Source organism: Necator americanus, chromosome II (genome assembly GCF_031761385.1).
Source record: "Necator americanus strain Aroian chromosome II, whole genome shotgun sequence".
Classification (NCBI taxonomy): Eukaryota; Metazoa; Nematoda; class Chromadorea; order Rhabditida; family Ancylostomatidae; genus Necator; species Necator americanus.
In genome coordinates this window covers 29,895,644-29,912,588 of record NC_087372.1, presented here as the reverse complement: position 1 = coordinate 29,912,588, position 16,945 = coordinate 29,895,644, and the positions used below count along the sequence as shown (strand labels likewise).

General features: G+C 39.4%; 1 protein-coding gene across 2 annotated transcripts in view; it reads right to left on the bottom strand.

The window, feature by feature from the left end:
* RB195_019910 (uncharacterized protein) overlaps positions 1-15,564 on the bottom strand; it is a gene marked incomplete at both ends in the record, with an annotated part of 104,239 nt that extends 88,675 nt beyond the window's left edge. For both annotated transcript variants that reach the window (XM_064187977.1, XM_064187974.1), the window contains 3 exons: positions 13,593-13,713; positions 15,246-15,455; positions 15,530-15,564. In XM_064187977.1, coding sequence (XP_064043855.1) covers positions 13,593-13,713; positions 15,246-15,455; positions 15,530-15,564 — 366 coding nt within the window. The remainder of the gene's footprint in view (positions 1-13,592; positions 13,714-15,245; positions 15,456-15,529) is intronic.
* Between the last annotated feature and the right edge of the window lie 1,381 nt (positions 15,565-16,945).

Sequence of the window (16,945 nt, the reverse complement as noted above, 5' to 3'; positions counted from 1 at the left end):
TGGATAAAACGCAAACTTCTCGAAACTCTGCTTAATGGGGCACTTCTTCCTGCACAACAACCGTTAAGCTATTGACTTCAGAGAAATTCGAGGAACTTTTGTTCTTCGAGAAGAATTTAGACAAAAGATTTGAGATGACACTCAGGATAATATTATCATCAAATCGAATAGTTTCAGACCAAAACATATTTCACATCATTATGCATAATAGGTTTTTGTTCTTCAAGGAAAATTTGAACACTCTACAGAGATGAACTGATCCAACTTCTCATCCACACAGTTATTAACAGAATGTAGGTAAAGAAGAAGAGAATCGGGTGAAATACTGAGATTTCCTCCTGAATCTATACTAGTGAAAAGAAAAAAGAAAAGAAAGGAACCAAAAGACGAATATGAGGAAAAAGCATGTCCACTTGCGGGGGACTAATTTTCATGAAAACTCCTAAAAACCACAAAGATGTGAAGACCCACAGCGGAAAAATTTGAGCATTTCAACTCCGTTTGACCCATAAAAATATATAAAGATATAAGATAAATGTAAAAATTATAGGAGGACTATATATAAGAGAGGATTGTATACAAAGTTTATCGGTGGACTTAAAAAATAATAATAAAATACGAAAGAGTTTTTTTCAGCAAATCTAAAGAACATGAGACCCCATAAAAACGAGAGCTACAAGTTGTTTACTTCGGTTTCCTATAGGCAAACTTCTCGGAGCCAACTTTAACAGAATTATCGTTAAGCAAATCGCACCTGAGCACTTCTCGGCCGCGACGATAGCTCATTCGGTGGTGTTTCACATTCGTCAATCGAATACTTAATACTCGTCCACATCGGCGATAACAACGACTGATAACTCGAACTCATCGGTATAGTAATAGATGAGTTGTCACTCAGCGTAGAAGCATAGCTACCACGTCGATCAGGTGGGGGAGAGGACGAGCGTTGAGCATCAATCTCAGCCGGAACTTGGAGATAGTTCAAATCAAAGGACAGCTCTTCTCTCGTAGTAATTCGAGAGGGTAGCGATGGAGAAACGTGCGGTGGGCTTGGTGGATCTAACGAGATCGTGATAGTAGCCAGTTTTGACGCAAAGTGCCGCATACGAGGACTTCTAGAAGTCTTTTTGGGGATAGCTAACGCCATATTGTGGTAGAAGGAAATAGTAATAGGAGGAAAGTAAGGTGATGGCTGCTGGCAATAAGCACACCAGGCTCAAATGTCGTCGAAGCCACGCCCTGAGACACGCCTCATTCGAGTGAATGAGAGCGAAGCCATGTCCCGCTAAGTCGTAAGATGCTTCAACTTTCCTGTGACACAGCACATCCGTCGCTAATACGCAACGGAATTGAGCTGACGTATTTATAATTCAAATTCGAACGCTTTCGATGCAACCAATATGCCTGAAGAACTAGGGGAGGTTATAGAAAATCCCCTGATAATTCTGATGGATGCCAAAGTTAGAACAACTGCATGATTTCTCTGGTACAAGAGTTCCGAAGAAGCCGATGCCGAAAAAGAAGACGATGGTTTTAAAGGAACGTCGGACTCAAATTTTGCCCACGGTAAGTGCCTTATCCATTCGCAATAATCTAATTCGGGATCTCATTGAGACCTTTGTCAGCCTCCTTAATTGCAACAAACGATATGAATAACAACAACAGCAATGTTTCTAGCTCGGTAGATGTGAAACGAGGCTGTTCTTTCCACGAGTCTTAGAACCTTGCGTGGAAAGGCCGCGAATCTTTAAGCAGGAAAAAAACCTCCACTTCACTTAAACGCTAACCTCTAATTCTCATCGTCACTAGAGCACTTTCAAAGAACGAGTACTTCCTTTCAACCACTAGGCACTGAGATGTTACAATGAAAACATAGTTGCGGCTTCTTAACTTGCGCGTATATTTGTATGCACCTCTTTCTATTTGAGCAACAAAGATTTAAACTTCTAGAACGCTTCCGTCACCCAATACTTTCACCAAGTTCGAGCATTGCACTTGGAAATACTCAGAGTCAGAAAAACAACAAGGTCATCAAGGTCCTCGGTTTTGTCGATTTGGGACATATTCACCTTGAAAAAAGGCTGCAATGCGGCGTGAATAAGTCACGAGAAAATTTGCGCAAACGCTAGTCAGAAATTCGCTCCCGCTACAGTTCAGCAACCTTTATCGTGACGTCAACGATACTCATAAACGACTCGATAGGCACCTTCCCAGCACCACCACTACCTCTGAGCGGCAAAGTACTAACCGCAAAAAAAGAACCTTGAAAAAGCACCGTCACGGTCGTCGTTTTTTCAGCATGCGTTCTTCTGTTCCCGGTGGCTTGAAAACCAAAAGTACATTCCTACAAAGAAACACGTTCCTTTTTGCTTCATTTCCGCAAAAGAAAGGGAATCCAAGTCGCTTGAGGCAATGAAGTCGGTTAATAATAATAATAAGTTAATTCATTGATCTTTTATCAGAAACTGACCGAGTGCTTCACTATTCACCGCTGAGGTGCAATTTAGAAACCTAAGGTATAAAAATTTGTATTAGAGTCAGAGAGGCGGTGTAGTGCTGCCGAAAAGAGGTTCCGCTGTGTCTGCATGATCGACCAGAGGTTCGATTCCGCCCTAGGGCCAATCAAGTCTTTCATCCCGATAACAGGTAACAGATCCTGGTAACAGATTTGCCTGGAAGAATAAAAACACCAACTTGATACATCGGCTAACCCCCGCAAGTCATTGCACCACACATTGCTGGTTACGCGTAAACCTCAAACGACTCTGCGCATTCAAGCGAATGCGTTGGCGCACCCCAAGCGAATTGATTAACGCCAGACACTTTATCCTTTATCAGAGTTAGGGACTTGTATGGCAGAAAGCTTATTTTAAGTCTCTTTTATCTGAAGTACGCAATAATCTTCATGACTATAGGTCAGAAAACAAGCTTTACAACCGATAAGCTTCAGCAATCCGCTTCGGCACCGATGTGCTCAGTCATTTACGCTATCCTTATATTACGAAGGGGGTATAGAATTTTTGACCAAACCAATATAAAATAGTTAGTCTAAGCAACGAAAAAACAAGAGAAACACCCAAACCTATCGAAGACATATATACACAAGGCTCGCAACTAATCCGTGTCAGGATTCAAACCCTTGGGGCAACTTACCAATACGGTAAATCAAATGCTAGAAGAAAAAAAATGTGTTGGAAGCCACACATATGCTCCTAGACATGGATCAATTCTACGGTCTTTCAGGTCCACGCAATCACAAAAAAAAATTCTGAACACCATCCTAGCCTTAGAAAGCTCGGATTTATTCCAATAGCTCTTCACAGTTTGAGTCGAAAGAAAAATAACGCATTTGGTTATGGTACGAGTTCAGACCTGATTTCCCCCATTTCTGTTTTTACGAAATAAAAACCTTTGAACTAGTATTTAGTATTAGAATATATCGTCCCTCTGTTACAGAGAAAAACAAAAGCAAGAACTAAAACAAAAAAGGCACCTTCGATTGAACGGAACAAAAAGTTTGCTTCATTAGAAAAAGACTGCCGTACGCTTCAAAGATCACAGAGGTTCTCTCAGCGAACATTTTCTCAAACAATACTTTATAGATGTTGTCACTGGCGACGTGCTTCAATGGAAAAATACTTCGAAGACAAAAGAGAGTGAAAAGAACACTTCTAGAAGATAAAATATAGTGTTTCGCGTCGACTTATTCCCTATGCGCCTAAGTGTTCGACGTCAGCTCAGAATCGTTTGGGGGCTATGAACTCGTATGAGACGCAAGAAATTGCTCGTATATCAAGTCACTGCCCTCCTACTAAACAAATCGGGTACCAACTTATCTGCGACCAGGGATGGGGTCAAAATTACATGAGGCTCGGTGCAGTTACGTAAGCGGCTGCGCTCGAAGCGGTGCAGCGGTGGAGCGTAGCGGTTAGGATCAAGTCGGACACTTGCTATCACCATTCAAAGCTGGACATCGCGATGATCCTATCTCCATTCCAACCGCTCATCAGGATACTTCGACCACAGCCGCCTACGCAACAGCGACGAGCTTCATCTCCTTTGAAACTGACAATATAGTAGTAGGTTTGGTCGGACGAGAGTGGTTCTGAACCATCGAAAGCGATGATAGATATAATGGTAACCTACATTATTTATCCACTTAATTTCCTGCTTATAGCCGTTAAAATTCTTGCTTGATATGCTATCGTGCCCTGATTCTCCATATTAACAGCAAAATTCGTGTAGATCAATCAAGGTTCTTCCTAGTTCCATACAAATACAGTTAAATCACACAGAGTCTAACTGTGTTAAACTGAACCACAAAAATCATAAAAGAGAAATCAGAAAACAATCCATTTTGTTGAATTTCAAAACTAAAATCACTAAACAGCAAAAGTGACGTCGAACTGCAATTTGTATCGCATTCAAAACAAATATCTGCTAACTATCCGTACCGTTTAGGGACTCCATGGATTCGATTTCGATGTAATACTACTGATAAATGCTCATCATAACCGCTATCACCCATTAACCACAACTACACCCACGAAGTACACAAATTGTACAATGTCGCTTCTTTATTTTTTTTTACTTTTTTTTAAAATAATGTGTTTTGTCGTAGTCGCACGACTCAGTGAAGCGCGTAAAAATGTCAAAATAACAAACTAACACTGCAATGATTTTTGATGATCCATTTGTCTTCGAACATTCTAGAAGATTCTGATCTACAATGTTTTGTTATACCAGGTTCGTGGCTTCAATAGGAGGAACAGGTGAAGTATGGAAACATACTCAGCGTATTCTATTATAACATATTCCCAGTATCAGTACTTTAGACGACTAAGTTCGCCTTCGATGTAGCGATCTTCTTTAAAGGATCTGAGAAAAACCAATAATTGCCCTCGCTGTTTGCTTGAGATGGCTTGTTTTGCTTCTCAGTGATCATCTAAAGCCGACTAGCATCAAATTACCTACTTAGAGCATGTTCGAAAAGAGATTCCTAGAAGGGAATATGACCACAGGCCCTAAGTTTCTGGAAAAACAAAGGTACAGCGGAAATCAAGATGTTCTATGAAAATTAAAAGAAGTTAATTTGAACAATTAACAAACGAATCTAAAGATCACTAGTGGTGATCAGTGATTCATTGGCGGCAGCTAGGAAATGCAACTTTTTGTTCTTCCTTCTATTAAGTACTGCTCGAAATGTAGTTCTCGAGAACTGAAAAAAAACGCGGAATGTCCATTTCAAATCCAGGAATCAAAGACCTCAGTAACATCCAGAAGTTTTAGTTTACCCGACCACGCAACTCCTCACACCCATTTGAGCGACGTGAAGCGTGAAGGGAACCAGTGGTGAAAATGAACGACAAGGTGATTCTTAGCACCCGGAAGAGTGGTGGAATAGATTATAAACGGTTCCATTCAGCTATTTCTATGGGAGTAAGAAGTTGCCTCGTTGCATACACTAAGGGCCTTGGCACAGTAAAGGGTTCTAATTCCTGGAATTGTAGAAATCTTTCGCGTTTTCGTTTCGTCGAGCTTGCAAACTAGTTTTGGAATGTATTTGCTACTCGAGAGAACTCAAAATTAAACCATTCTTTGAAAGTGCGCACTCATTTTATTTCCAAATGCGTCTGGTTGAAGAAGGATAAGCATCAAAATCTTACAGCAGAGATTTCATAGAAGTGCATTTCTTAATGAAATGAATGTTTTAGTCTAGAAAGTGCACACAGTAAGTACAATGACACTTTTCTAAGACGACTACCATACCTTTAGAGTCTCAAAGACCTGGGAAAAGAAAAAAAAACTTCTATGAGTTGTCAAAAGATGTGCATTAATTTCCCCTACATGTCTACTGTTAACAAATAAGATCAGTTATGTGAGAAACAGAAAATTCATAAGCTTCATAAGAACGATTTAGGACTCCCAAATGAGCGTGATTTCCTTTTAGTTCCAGTTATTTAACGCTTTAACGTCGGATTTCAAAAATGCAGCAATTTTTTAATCGTTTGTTCTTCGCAAAAACAAGCAGCCGAGTTGTAACAGATTTTCTGTCGAAAAAAAAAACAGGGAAAAAGCATTGCTGTACGCACATAAACAATCTGTTAACACACTGTTAACACCCTCATTTGTTTATGTCCTAGCGCGGTTAATTTGTAATTTGCTGGCAGCTCCTACGCACCACCACGTATCATGTGAACGCACATGCACCGCATATAAGGGCGGAATTCTAATTGTTCCCTTTTATTTCTAAAGCAAGGAAAATGATCTTGCGTTGCGTAGCGCACACAACACATGGTTTTATTTGATTTCAACTAGAAGATGTCAACAGATTACGATGATCACTGATGGTTTTGGTTTTTCCAGGCTCTGACGAAGACGAAAATGCCGGTACGTTAGCTGTTACATATCAATATCAACCATGGCCATGGCGTTTTATAAAAAGCCACATATTCAACATGCCAAGATTCGAGGACAGTCGAACCCGGGCAATACTAGAAGGTGATCACAGCTTTATAGGGTCCCAATCCCGCAAAATTGATCACTGAATAGCAATGAAAAGGCCGAAATTCGCAGATAAAATTTCAAAGAGCTGTTCTCACTCAGGTTCATTCTTACCTTCTAACTCTAAAGGAAATTAAAACTGTAAATTCACTTTCTTAATCTATTTATTTGCATAGGAAATTATTAGACAAAGTAAATCAAATTGGAAAAAAAGCAACAACAAAAAATCTCCCAAGAAATCTTATTTACTTTATAAAACACGTACAGCCCCAAAAACTAAAACAGCAAGGATTTATGGCTCATAAAAAAAGCCCACATAGAAACCAGCATTTACTGGACATGAGAGATGCTATCGATAATCGGGTAAAAAAATCACAACAAGAAGTTCTTGAATCAAGTATTGTCGAGAATTTAATCCAAGCCCAATTGTTTTTTATCTACTGAATATGTCCTCATTCATGGTTAATCAATCCAACAATTTCCAGTCACTAAAGCCATTTATATTCTATTCAACTACGAGCTGATCGCATTGAAACCTAACGAGCCATCGAAAGCATGTGTGCATTGAATCAACATCACATTACGAAAATATGATGTACTGCGAGCAGTAACGAAGCAGATCCCCAAGATTCAAATGATTTTCGAGCGATGCTAACGTCCCAATCATCCGAATAAATTTCCTCAGCCCGGCTCATACTACTGAAAGTAGGACAAGGCTTTTCGATCTTGCCCACTGTTTTTTGACCTGGCTGCTAGAAAGAATCAAAAGCGCAGATATGGTTAACACTTCTTACTTGGAAAGCTTCTAAATATTTACCGTAAAGTGTAAATTAAGTACTGTTACTTCACAACTCGTAACTAGTGGACGGGTGTAGTGTAGCGGTTAGAGGTTCCGCTTCCTGCACGATCGATCGGAGGTTTCTAGTGCTCACCAAGCCTTTCATCCCTTCGGGGTCGATAAATTGGTACCAGCCTTGTCTGGGAGGATAAAAACACTGACTTGACACATCGGCTAGCCGCCGCAAGTCATTGTATAAGCCAGATACACTTTCGTAAACCTCAAACGATTCTGAATTGAAGTGAACGTGGGGGCGCATCCCAAGCGGATTGATTAACGCCATTAACCTTAGCCTTTTTATCCTTTTTACTTCATCACTCAAATGGTAACTAACAATATGGAGAGAAAGGGAGAAAAGGATTAATTTAAAAGCGTTTCCTCACAAATCACCAAGCACACGTTCTAAAGTAGTTATCACAAAGAAGTACTTATCATAAAGACTATTATCAAATGCTTCTCACTTGCATTTGGCTCAAACTACATATTAAAGTACCATTTTGTCGTAATTAAGGGTATCGTAGCTAGGAGTTTAAGGCATATACATAGACTCTCACCGCCGTTGTATCAGTGCTCTTTCTACAAGCGTCTCTCGGTAAAACGTAATTGGGAGGGGGAGCACCTCAGTGGCGCCCTTATTTCCTCCTAGTAAATTAAATGAATCGGAGCCTCAAGACCTAATCATTAGTCATAAAGGATCTGTCATGGATGACATGAACGCTAAAAGTTAATAAGAGAAAAAATAAGTTAGAGCGTCGAGAACTGAGTCCCCCAACTACATTCTCCCTCTCAAACTTCACAGCTCTTAGATTTCTTTAAGCAGTTGAGTTACCCAAAGACGGTGAAGAATAGGTTCTAGAAGTTTTGGCATCAACCGTGTAGAAAAAAGAAGGAAGGAAATGGATAGAAGAAAAACAAAAGAACAAGTAAATTAGATTTAACATATAGAAAAAACGTTTTTTTCAGAACGATGACGATCTGCTAAGACTTTCTTTTTGTCACATCTACGTTAATTTTGAAAAATTGATGTGGTGGAAAAAACCATATCTTGTTCCAATCAAGAAAAGAGTTTTCTGAAGCACCATCACAGAAACTTCAACAAATTGTGGATAGATTTTTCATACTGTAAATGAGAAACATCGCTGAATCTGAATCATATCAGAGCATTTATTATATTAGAAACTGTGACCGTATAAAAATTAATTCGCTCCCTTTACTTGTTTCACTTTACAGTGTAAACGACAGCATATATTTTACAAAAATTCGAACATCTAAAAAAGATGCACCCAGCTGTACCACAGAGCACCATTTCCTGTGGAAAAAAGAACAAATTCGATTTGTTTCAATGTACACTCTGGCCTAAACGGGTTTTCATTACACCCAATAATGTCGTTGGTGGAAAAATTTAATGACTGACCAAAGCTGGAACCGAAACTTAAAATTTTAAGTAGTTCATCATTGGACATTTTAATATACTAAGGTTAGGATGAAAGTGCAACGCCAAAGCCTTGTGCAAAATCTTTTCCAGAGCTTATTCGTATACGTGACAAGCCAAAACATATTGAATGACCCGATTCGAGAAGGACAAGCGGTGAAAGACAAGAAATTTGATACAAAGATACTTTCGTAGGAGAAAAAACCGTTATTTGCGTCAACGAAGATGGTACGATTGATGGAAACTCGCACGACTTGGGATCGATTTAGATTCTTCAGGAAATTTTAGAAGCGCAGCACTACCTACAAACCCGAAAATCAAGTGGCTCAGCATTTTTCACTACTTCTGTTAATACTCACAAACACCTAAAAATCCTACACATTATTGGAAAGAACCCAAAATTAAAAAAAAAAATCTCTGAGCGTGGTGTTTTAACGAAGAGAATTGTTGAGTCCAATGGTTCAGAAAACTCCAAGCTACAGAAAATAAACAAGTAGAGTAAGGAGAAAATAAGTGTTAATTATAATAACAATAATAGTTATAGCAAATAGCTTACAGCAATAGAGTCCCATTTCCAAAAATCACTTTTATGCATACAAATGTACAGCGCCATTCAGAAGTACTTTTATTGGAAATTGATCAGCAGGAACTTGATATTCATAATTTGAGGATAATATTGGGTTGAAGTACGGAACAGCTGTAGCGTAGTCAGCATGAGATCCGCTGTGGTCGCAGAGCTGATGCTCCGATACTACTCTAATCCCATCCACGCCTTTACCATTTTTATTCGGTTAAGTAGCCTCCTACTGTTCCTTTCAAGAGAGCAGTCACGCTCTTGTCACAAGAACGCGACGTTGGGCGCTAAAAAGAGTGGATGTGTTCTGGGTAACGGCCAGAAGTCCAGTCACGAATCGTAATGAAGAATGCAGACCGCCTATAACCAACGAGTAGGCGCCATATCAAAACCTTTGCGGTTTTTGAACTACGGGGCCGGACGCAATTGGCATCGTTACTAGTTACTACTAGCTGGGCAACTTGAACAACCCGTGGTCCGCTAATACCACGATTTTACGCCTATCATAGTGAACGCTGCCCTGTTCTGCTTCATTGACGACGTCTATTTGCTAAGTCATGGTAGACTTGTGGAGTAATGAGTACGGAGAGGATAGGTTCCACGATAACTTTGATTTCACCAGACTCTCCCTGTCTCTCTAAAAAAGACAATGATGTCAAAACGTTTGCCACAATAAAGGTCGATAACAAACTTTTGTCGTCTGCAAAAAAAAGTACACGATTCAACTCTACAATCTCAATATTAGAAGAAGGTGCGAACGTGGGACTCTGGGTAGATTTCTGGAAATAGTGTCAGGAAGAGTTGAAAATTGCTATAAAGCAATGATCTTTTTGTTTCTTTTTTTTTTGTTTTTAAGCTATGTTTTTAAGCTAAACAAGTGCAATGGAGCAGTACACTAAACACGCCAACATAATTTGAAAAATTAGAGAAACTTTCGACTCATCGCTGTTTTTCCTAGGGAAATAGGTGAACTATATGAACTTTGCGTGTTTGTTCACTCCTCGTCATAATAAAAGTGCAAAGGAAAATTTGTCACAACTGTTTTTTTTTTCTTCGCAATCAGTATCTAACTTAACTGGGACAGTATGTAGTACAGTATCTACTTTATAACTGCGACCAAAATTAGTAGCACTCGCTTGTAGATACCCACTTGTTATTACCGAGATACCTACTCTTTATTACTGTCACATGAATCAGTCCTGAAAAATTACATTATGAACAGTTTTTCAGATGTTCAAAGACACAACGCACAGAGAACTTTCGTTGTTAGGAGCAGTGCATCACGAGACTGACAAAGTTGGGAAACCTGAGGGGAAAATATAGAGTTCGGTATGTAGACATTCGGTACGAGCATGAGCGTGACCTCACCCAATCCTCCCTACTCATCCTAAAAAAACAGCCTGGGAATCGCTTGATTTCCTACGAGGCGCGTTAAAACGCGCTCTTCTGTACACGCTTCGGTTCCCTCAGTAGCCTATTCAAGTTAAACCTATTTATTCATAGGTTTCACTTGAGTAGGCTGGTGAGGACATCACAATGATCTTCGACCGCTTGCATGTGGACGCGACGCGTACAGAGGGGTGGAACATTTTAAAACGTAAGGAGAAGTAAGGAGGTGTAGTGTAGTGGTTAGAGTTTGCGCTGCCTGCATGATCGATCGAAAGTTCGAATCCGCGCTAGTGCTCACCAAGCCCTTCATCCTTCCAGGGTCGATAAATTGTTACCAGACTTGTCTGGGAGGATAACAACACTGACTTGATTCATCGGTTAGCCCCCGCAAGTCATTGTATAGACAAGTCACACGTTCATAAACCTCAAACGATTCTGAATTGAAGTGAACGTGGTGGCGCAACCCAAGCGGATTGATTAACGCCAGACGCTTTACCCTTTATCCACTTTAAGGAGAATTGAGTGGGGCCATGCTCATACACGTAAACTACACCTTGAACTCTATATTTTCCCACAACTGTTCCACCTAAGTCAGTTTCGAGATACGCTGGCTTTAAGCGGAACAAATCTCTCGTCAACAAAAAAAGAGTTTTATTGACTACAATGTGTAACCGAATCCTTTCATTTTTATTAATTAATTTGAGTGAGAAGATCGAAGTGGCAAAAGTTCTCTATCTGCACTGCAGTGATACCACCAAAGAGCAAAAAAGAATTTCATTCCTCTTCGTTCGATAATTTGGTATCAGACTTACCTAAGCGGATAAGGATACTGATTTGATGCAACGGCTGGGATTAGCAAGTCATTGCGAAGATCATACACATGTCCATGAACCTCTACAAACGTGAACTGACGTTCAGAAGCATCCAGAAGGAATTTATCAATGTTTTATAGTGCATAAAACATTGATCGAAAAATTAGAAAGAATGCTATGCATTCAAACGTTGTTGTGTCTTGAAACCTCGAGATACTTCTAACGATCTTTTGTACTATTATAGTATGCCCCCGAAAAAGGCGAAACGTTCGGCTAATAAAAGTTTCATCTAAAAACTTTGTAGGTACACTAATAGAAAACATGCGTTGATGATTCTTTTGTACATTATAAGATTGTAAAAAATTCCTCATCTCATTCAAAGTTCGAGCCAATCTTAGAGGCACATCGCTCGCCGCCACAGAAGTAATCAAATTCCTATCATCACCCCCCAGGAAAACAGATATAAAGTTGATAGATTAATAGATTAATTGGGAAGAAGGCATCCCATCAAATATTCCAACGCGTATTCGAAACACTGCTACTTTACTGCGTTTTACTTCAGAACCCGGAAATGTCATCCACACCCTCGATGCTACCTAATCCACAAAGGAGTCCCTGCGAATGAACGAAAATACGTCGATCAAATAAGGAACTAATATTCTAATCTTAGCTTAATAAGGACGTGTAAACGATCCTGATTACTACCTGGTCACGATGACACTGCATGTACATACACATATACCAAAAATGCAGTCAAGCATTTCAGTACACGTTCTGGGCACAGGCTATACAACTTGCACAATTATATAGCAGAAGTTACCCAGATATTGCAAAAAGGTGCTGTTTTCCAGTAGCTTGCCAAAGCCCAACCTATATAGGTCAAATACTTAGAGGGAGTTCCGAATCTTTGTTTGCAACTCTCCGTTTCGTTACGCTCAATTACGGAACATTGTCGACCTGAGAGCACTCGGTCACTCGTTGTGGATAGGTGGATCACGCGCGACTCAAAGTCTCACAGGCTACGGAACAGTGACGAATGAACCTATTCTGTACGATTTTTTGCTGTAGGTCGAGAGGGTTGGACATAGCTGTTGGAAGGACAACACTGCTCGGGAAAGATGCGGGCAACCGCGTCTCGTAATAATACCAGACCTGCGATTGAGAATGACATATCAAAGAAAGCACATCTTACGCGTTTGGCCGGTGAAAATCCTGAAGATAAAACCGAATACCTCTGAATGTCTCTTTATTCGATTTTCTCCTCAAATTTATTCTACTCAACACTTTTCTTGGGTATTTTGGCGGAATAAAATCTTCATCTTGCATCATACAGTCCACTTCCGCGACCAATTTCATCACCATACTCGTCAGGAAAAAGGTCACAGAAAAACATTTTAAATTGGATATGTGGGCGTGGCTGTTGGCTCTTAAGAGCTAACGTCTGAATAAACAATTGAGGACATTCAGAAAAGTACATACGACTCCGTGTAGGGTAGTCAATATTTCCTGCTTCGAAGACTATTTTAGAAAATTATTTTTCAAAGAGCACTCGAAAACATTATTTAATTAGCCTGTATGTTTCCTTATTTATCTACATATACTAATGGAGCAGAAACGGACAGGCAACCATATTTTGTTGAAATCAAAGCAAAAAAATGAAAACCTTCGCGGTTAGTTTTTTGGCAATGAATACTTTGTGGTCTATTTCCCATTGAGCAGCATTTTCAGCTACAATTTTTTTTCCAAAACAAAAAATAGTGTGCACAATGGCGCTTTGCGGAAGTACAACAATCATGTGTGAAATTGATAGTTACAATTCCTGGAAAACTCGAGAGTGTTTCCAAAGAATCTTTCCCTCGACGATGCTGCAATAAATTCCCTGTTCCACAGGAATCTCTTTCATCAGGCACTGTTCAAACAATTGCTCATGATTGCACATCATCCCTCAATCAGTCAAACTAATTGTCGCATTGTGGCGACGCATACCGGTGTGTCCCTCATTGAAACTGGTTGCCTGATATAAAATAGACTCATTCAACAAACCGCTTTCAAGTCTTTTCCCTTATAGAGGCATGGCGGACGATTCGGTCTGGAAAAACTGGTAGTTGGAGGTGCAGGCGGCATTGTTGCCTCGTCGTGACTGCTGGCGTTGAGATGAGTACTTCTGTAAATCTTATTGCCTTTCATAAAATGGAGTGAAAATAAAATAAAATAAAATAAATAATACAATAATACAGGTGAGGAATCGCAAACAAGCAGTTATTTTAATGTAAGCTAAACAATGAACCTTTGATTTGCCTCCAAACGCCTCCCTATTATCATAGAATATCCTCAAATAACCTTACATCGCTGTTAAATTCAGCAATTCAGCAATGCCTTTTGCTTGCGACCTCCTTTGCAATGAAGAATTTATTTAAATGGAGAGAAAGTCAGGAACTCAGCCAGAACTGACAACATCTTAAAATCCCACGGACACTCTAGATTTACCCTATCGGAAACTTGATGAAAAAGGGAAAAAATAGTGTAGATGGTAGTAAAAAGCGCTCGAAGCTTAAAAATCCAAAACCGCTCAGTTTAATGCTGAACAGTATTAACGTTGAAAGTCGGTGAACTTGTTATGGCCTCCTAAATAAGGCTATGGACCATTTGAGATAAATTTTCGCGCACCAATCTACCAGAATAAATGAAAAAGAATAGTTTTTCAGTAACTACTGCATAGGAATGCAAGATCTTAGGAGTAAAAAATCCTCTTACTGGGGTGTCATTTCTTGTCTGACTTTTTTCGAAAAGATAAAAGAAAGACGAAACAGAAAATAAAATTGCTTTCAGTAATCTTTTCTAATAGCAAAATGAAGGCCGATAAGGCAAAAATTAGAGTCACAAAGGTCGTATGAGCTACGGTTGTAAGGTTGTGAACTTAAACTTAGAATAACGTCTGAACCATAGCCAACGAAATCGACGACGTTCCTTTCACTTTTTATAACTCAACCTTCTATTGAATTTCACAACAACAAAAGAACTTCGTAATTGCCTCTGGCTCAAATCGCACCTTTCCTTTGACGTGAACGAATGAACATTAATAGTCCCTTGTATTCCGAAGAAAAAGAGGGAGAGGAAGTATTGTGAAGCCTCTCCATCACGGAAGTAACGTAGAAATACGACCGTAACACGGATGTTTGACAACAAATAGTGTATATTTTTGTGAAAGAAGAAGTCCAAGTGCATCTAGAGTTGAAGCAAAAGGTAATCAAAAGTCCTCAAAGGCCTGACGTTAGGAAATCTGTTCACGAATCTATGCCGGTAAAAACTTGACCGGCCAAGGAACCGTACAATGACGAAACGTGACAGCTGCGGCGCTAAACATTTCGTTGTCGACGGATCGTGAAATAAAAATGGTTAAACTCGTGAGGACACAGCACAGTCGTTTTTCCTTAACATGTGAGCCAAAGCTGTTCCGCAATCGTTTCTAAATGTTCCTAAATAAATGTTTCTAAGAAAACCTCGCTATCTTTAAATTCGAAAAGAATTTTAAGTACATTTTCGAATTGCCGGGAATTTTTTTTTAAAAGCATCCATTTATAGTCTCAAAACTCCGAACCGCAGGAGAAGAAGTCTTCAATAGGGCACTAATATTTTAGGAACTGAGGTCTTGGAAAAAGAAAATGAGAAAGATATTAATTTTGAAAAAAAAGGTACCGTAATGTAACATCAGCATCGAAACTTGCATCACTGACAGCTGGTGAAGATGATGTCACGCTGCTACCATCCGTGTACCATCGACTATTGCTCATATTTGCTGTTTGATGAGAGATGAAATCCGTAAATTTGGAGTAGATCGACACACTCCACAGAAGAAAGCAGTTAGTGACAACGAGTATACATGAGAATGGTCCAGATTTTAAAACCCTGTAAATTCAACACTCATTCGTGGATGTATTCGATAAAAACCATTCGAATCTTATAGCCTTAACGTCTCAAACCTTTCCGAATCCATGGAATACACGAACGATGTCATTGCAAGCAACGAAAGGAACACGAAACGAATGAACGGGAATGTATGCGTTATAGCAGAATTCAATACAATTGGTATTTCACAATCCGAACTGCACGGAATTCAGCAACAAAAACGCCGAACTCTATGGCAATCATTCGAAACAATTCATTTCATAAAGTATACGAAAGCGATTAACAAAACAACATCCTTAGCGGACAGAAAAAAAAGTCTATTAAACAAGTAGAGCAAATACGAAATCCTGACTTGAACTATCGACTAAAAAGCTCTTCAAAACTACCTAAAACAATGTTAGAAATTGACTTAAAAAAGAAAAGACCGGGCTGAGCAAGCAAGTACAAAACTTAACCACCCCTACAACACTAATCTCGAGCATGGTAGTACATTAGGGACACTACGTGATACGGTTACAAACCGGAAACCAGTCAGTTTACAGCTAAATGATAACAAGTTCTAGATGAGCGGCATGAGGTACTAGTAGGAAAAACGAGAAACATAGGATTGAACAGAAGTGTTGCCAACATTCTCTTCGCATCACCTTTCCCTTACTCTTCCTGGACGAAGAAATAAACTCTTTGTATCCATCCTCAGTTTCACCTCCATTTTACAACATCCGCACGAATTTATCTGGCTGTATGAACCAGTTTTACGGACGATTATAACCACCGTTCGTAAAATATGACTATCAAAAATCTATTCCACAGCAGCAATATCATTTAATTCATCATCAATTAGCTTAAATGCGAATTTCTTGTTACTCTTGGATACTATTTGCTTCCACTAAATTTCAATATCTATTCAACTGTTGGTTGATTTTAGGATTTCCTACTAATTCTAGTTTTCTCAAGCCTAGAGTAATGAGGACAATAAACTCATTCTAAATCCTACTAATAGTTCGGAGTTAAACATTGGCCACTAAAGGTTTTCTATGTTGTAGGTCATTACAAACCTCTAGGATCGAAAACTTATATGAGCTTCAAAATTTGTGGAATTTCTATTTCAATGTGCCTCTTAGTATATGCTACAGCAAAAGTGGTGCATGAGGTACCGATTCAGCTAGGCCTCATCACTAAGAAAAATTCCTCTCCCCCACCCTAACCAATCAAAAAAACCCCCCTTAAGACAACAAAATCTTTATAGCATTGAAAAACTGCGAGTTTTTGTCCCTGGTTTGATCGAAATATTATCTTAAAAAAATAATGCACAAAAAGTGGAACTACCAACACTTCCATTCAATGTAATGCTTGAGATGTTGCAAGTATGAGGAAGAATGACAGTATGAACTAGGCGAATGACGAGTGTCCGAATGTCAGGAAGAAATGGGAAAGGAAGGCTGACATAACTAAAGCCGGTTCCTGATTCGAGCGCGAGTTCTCCTACCATA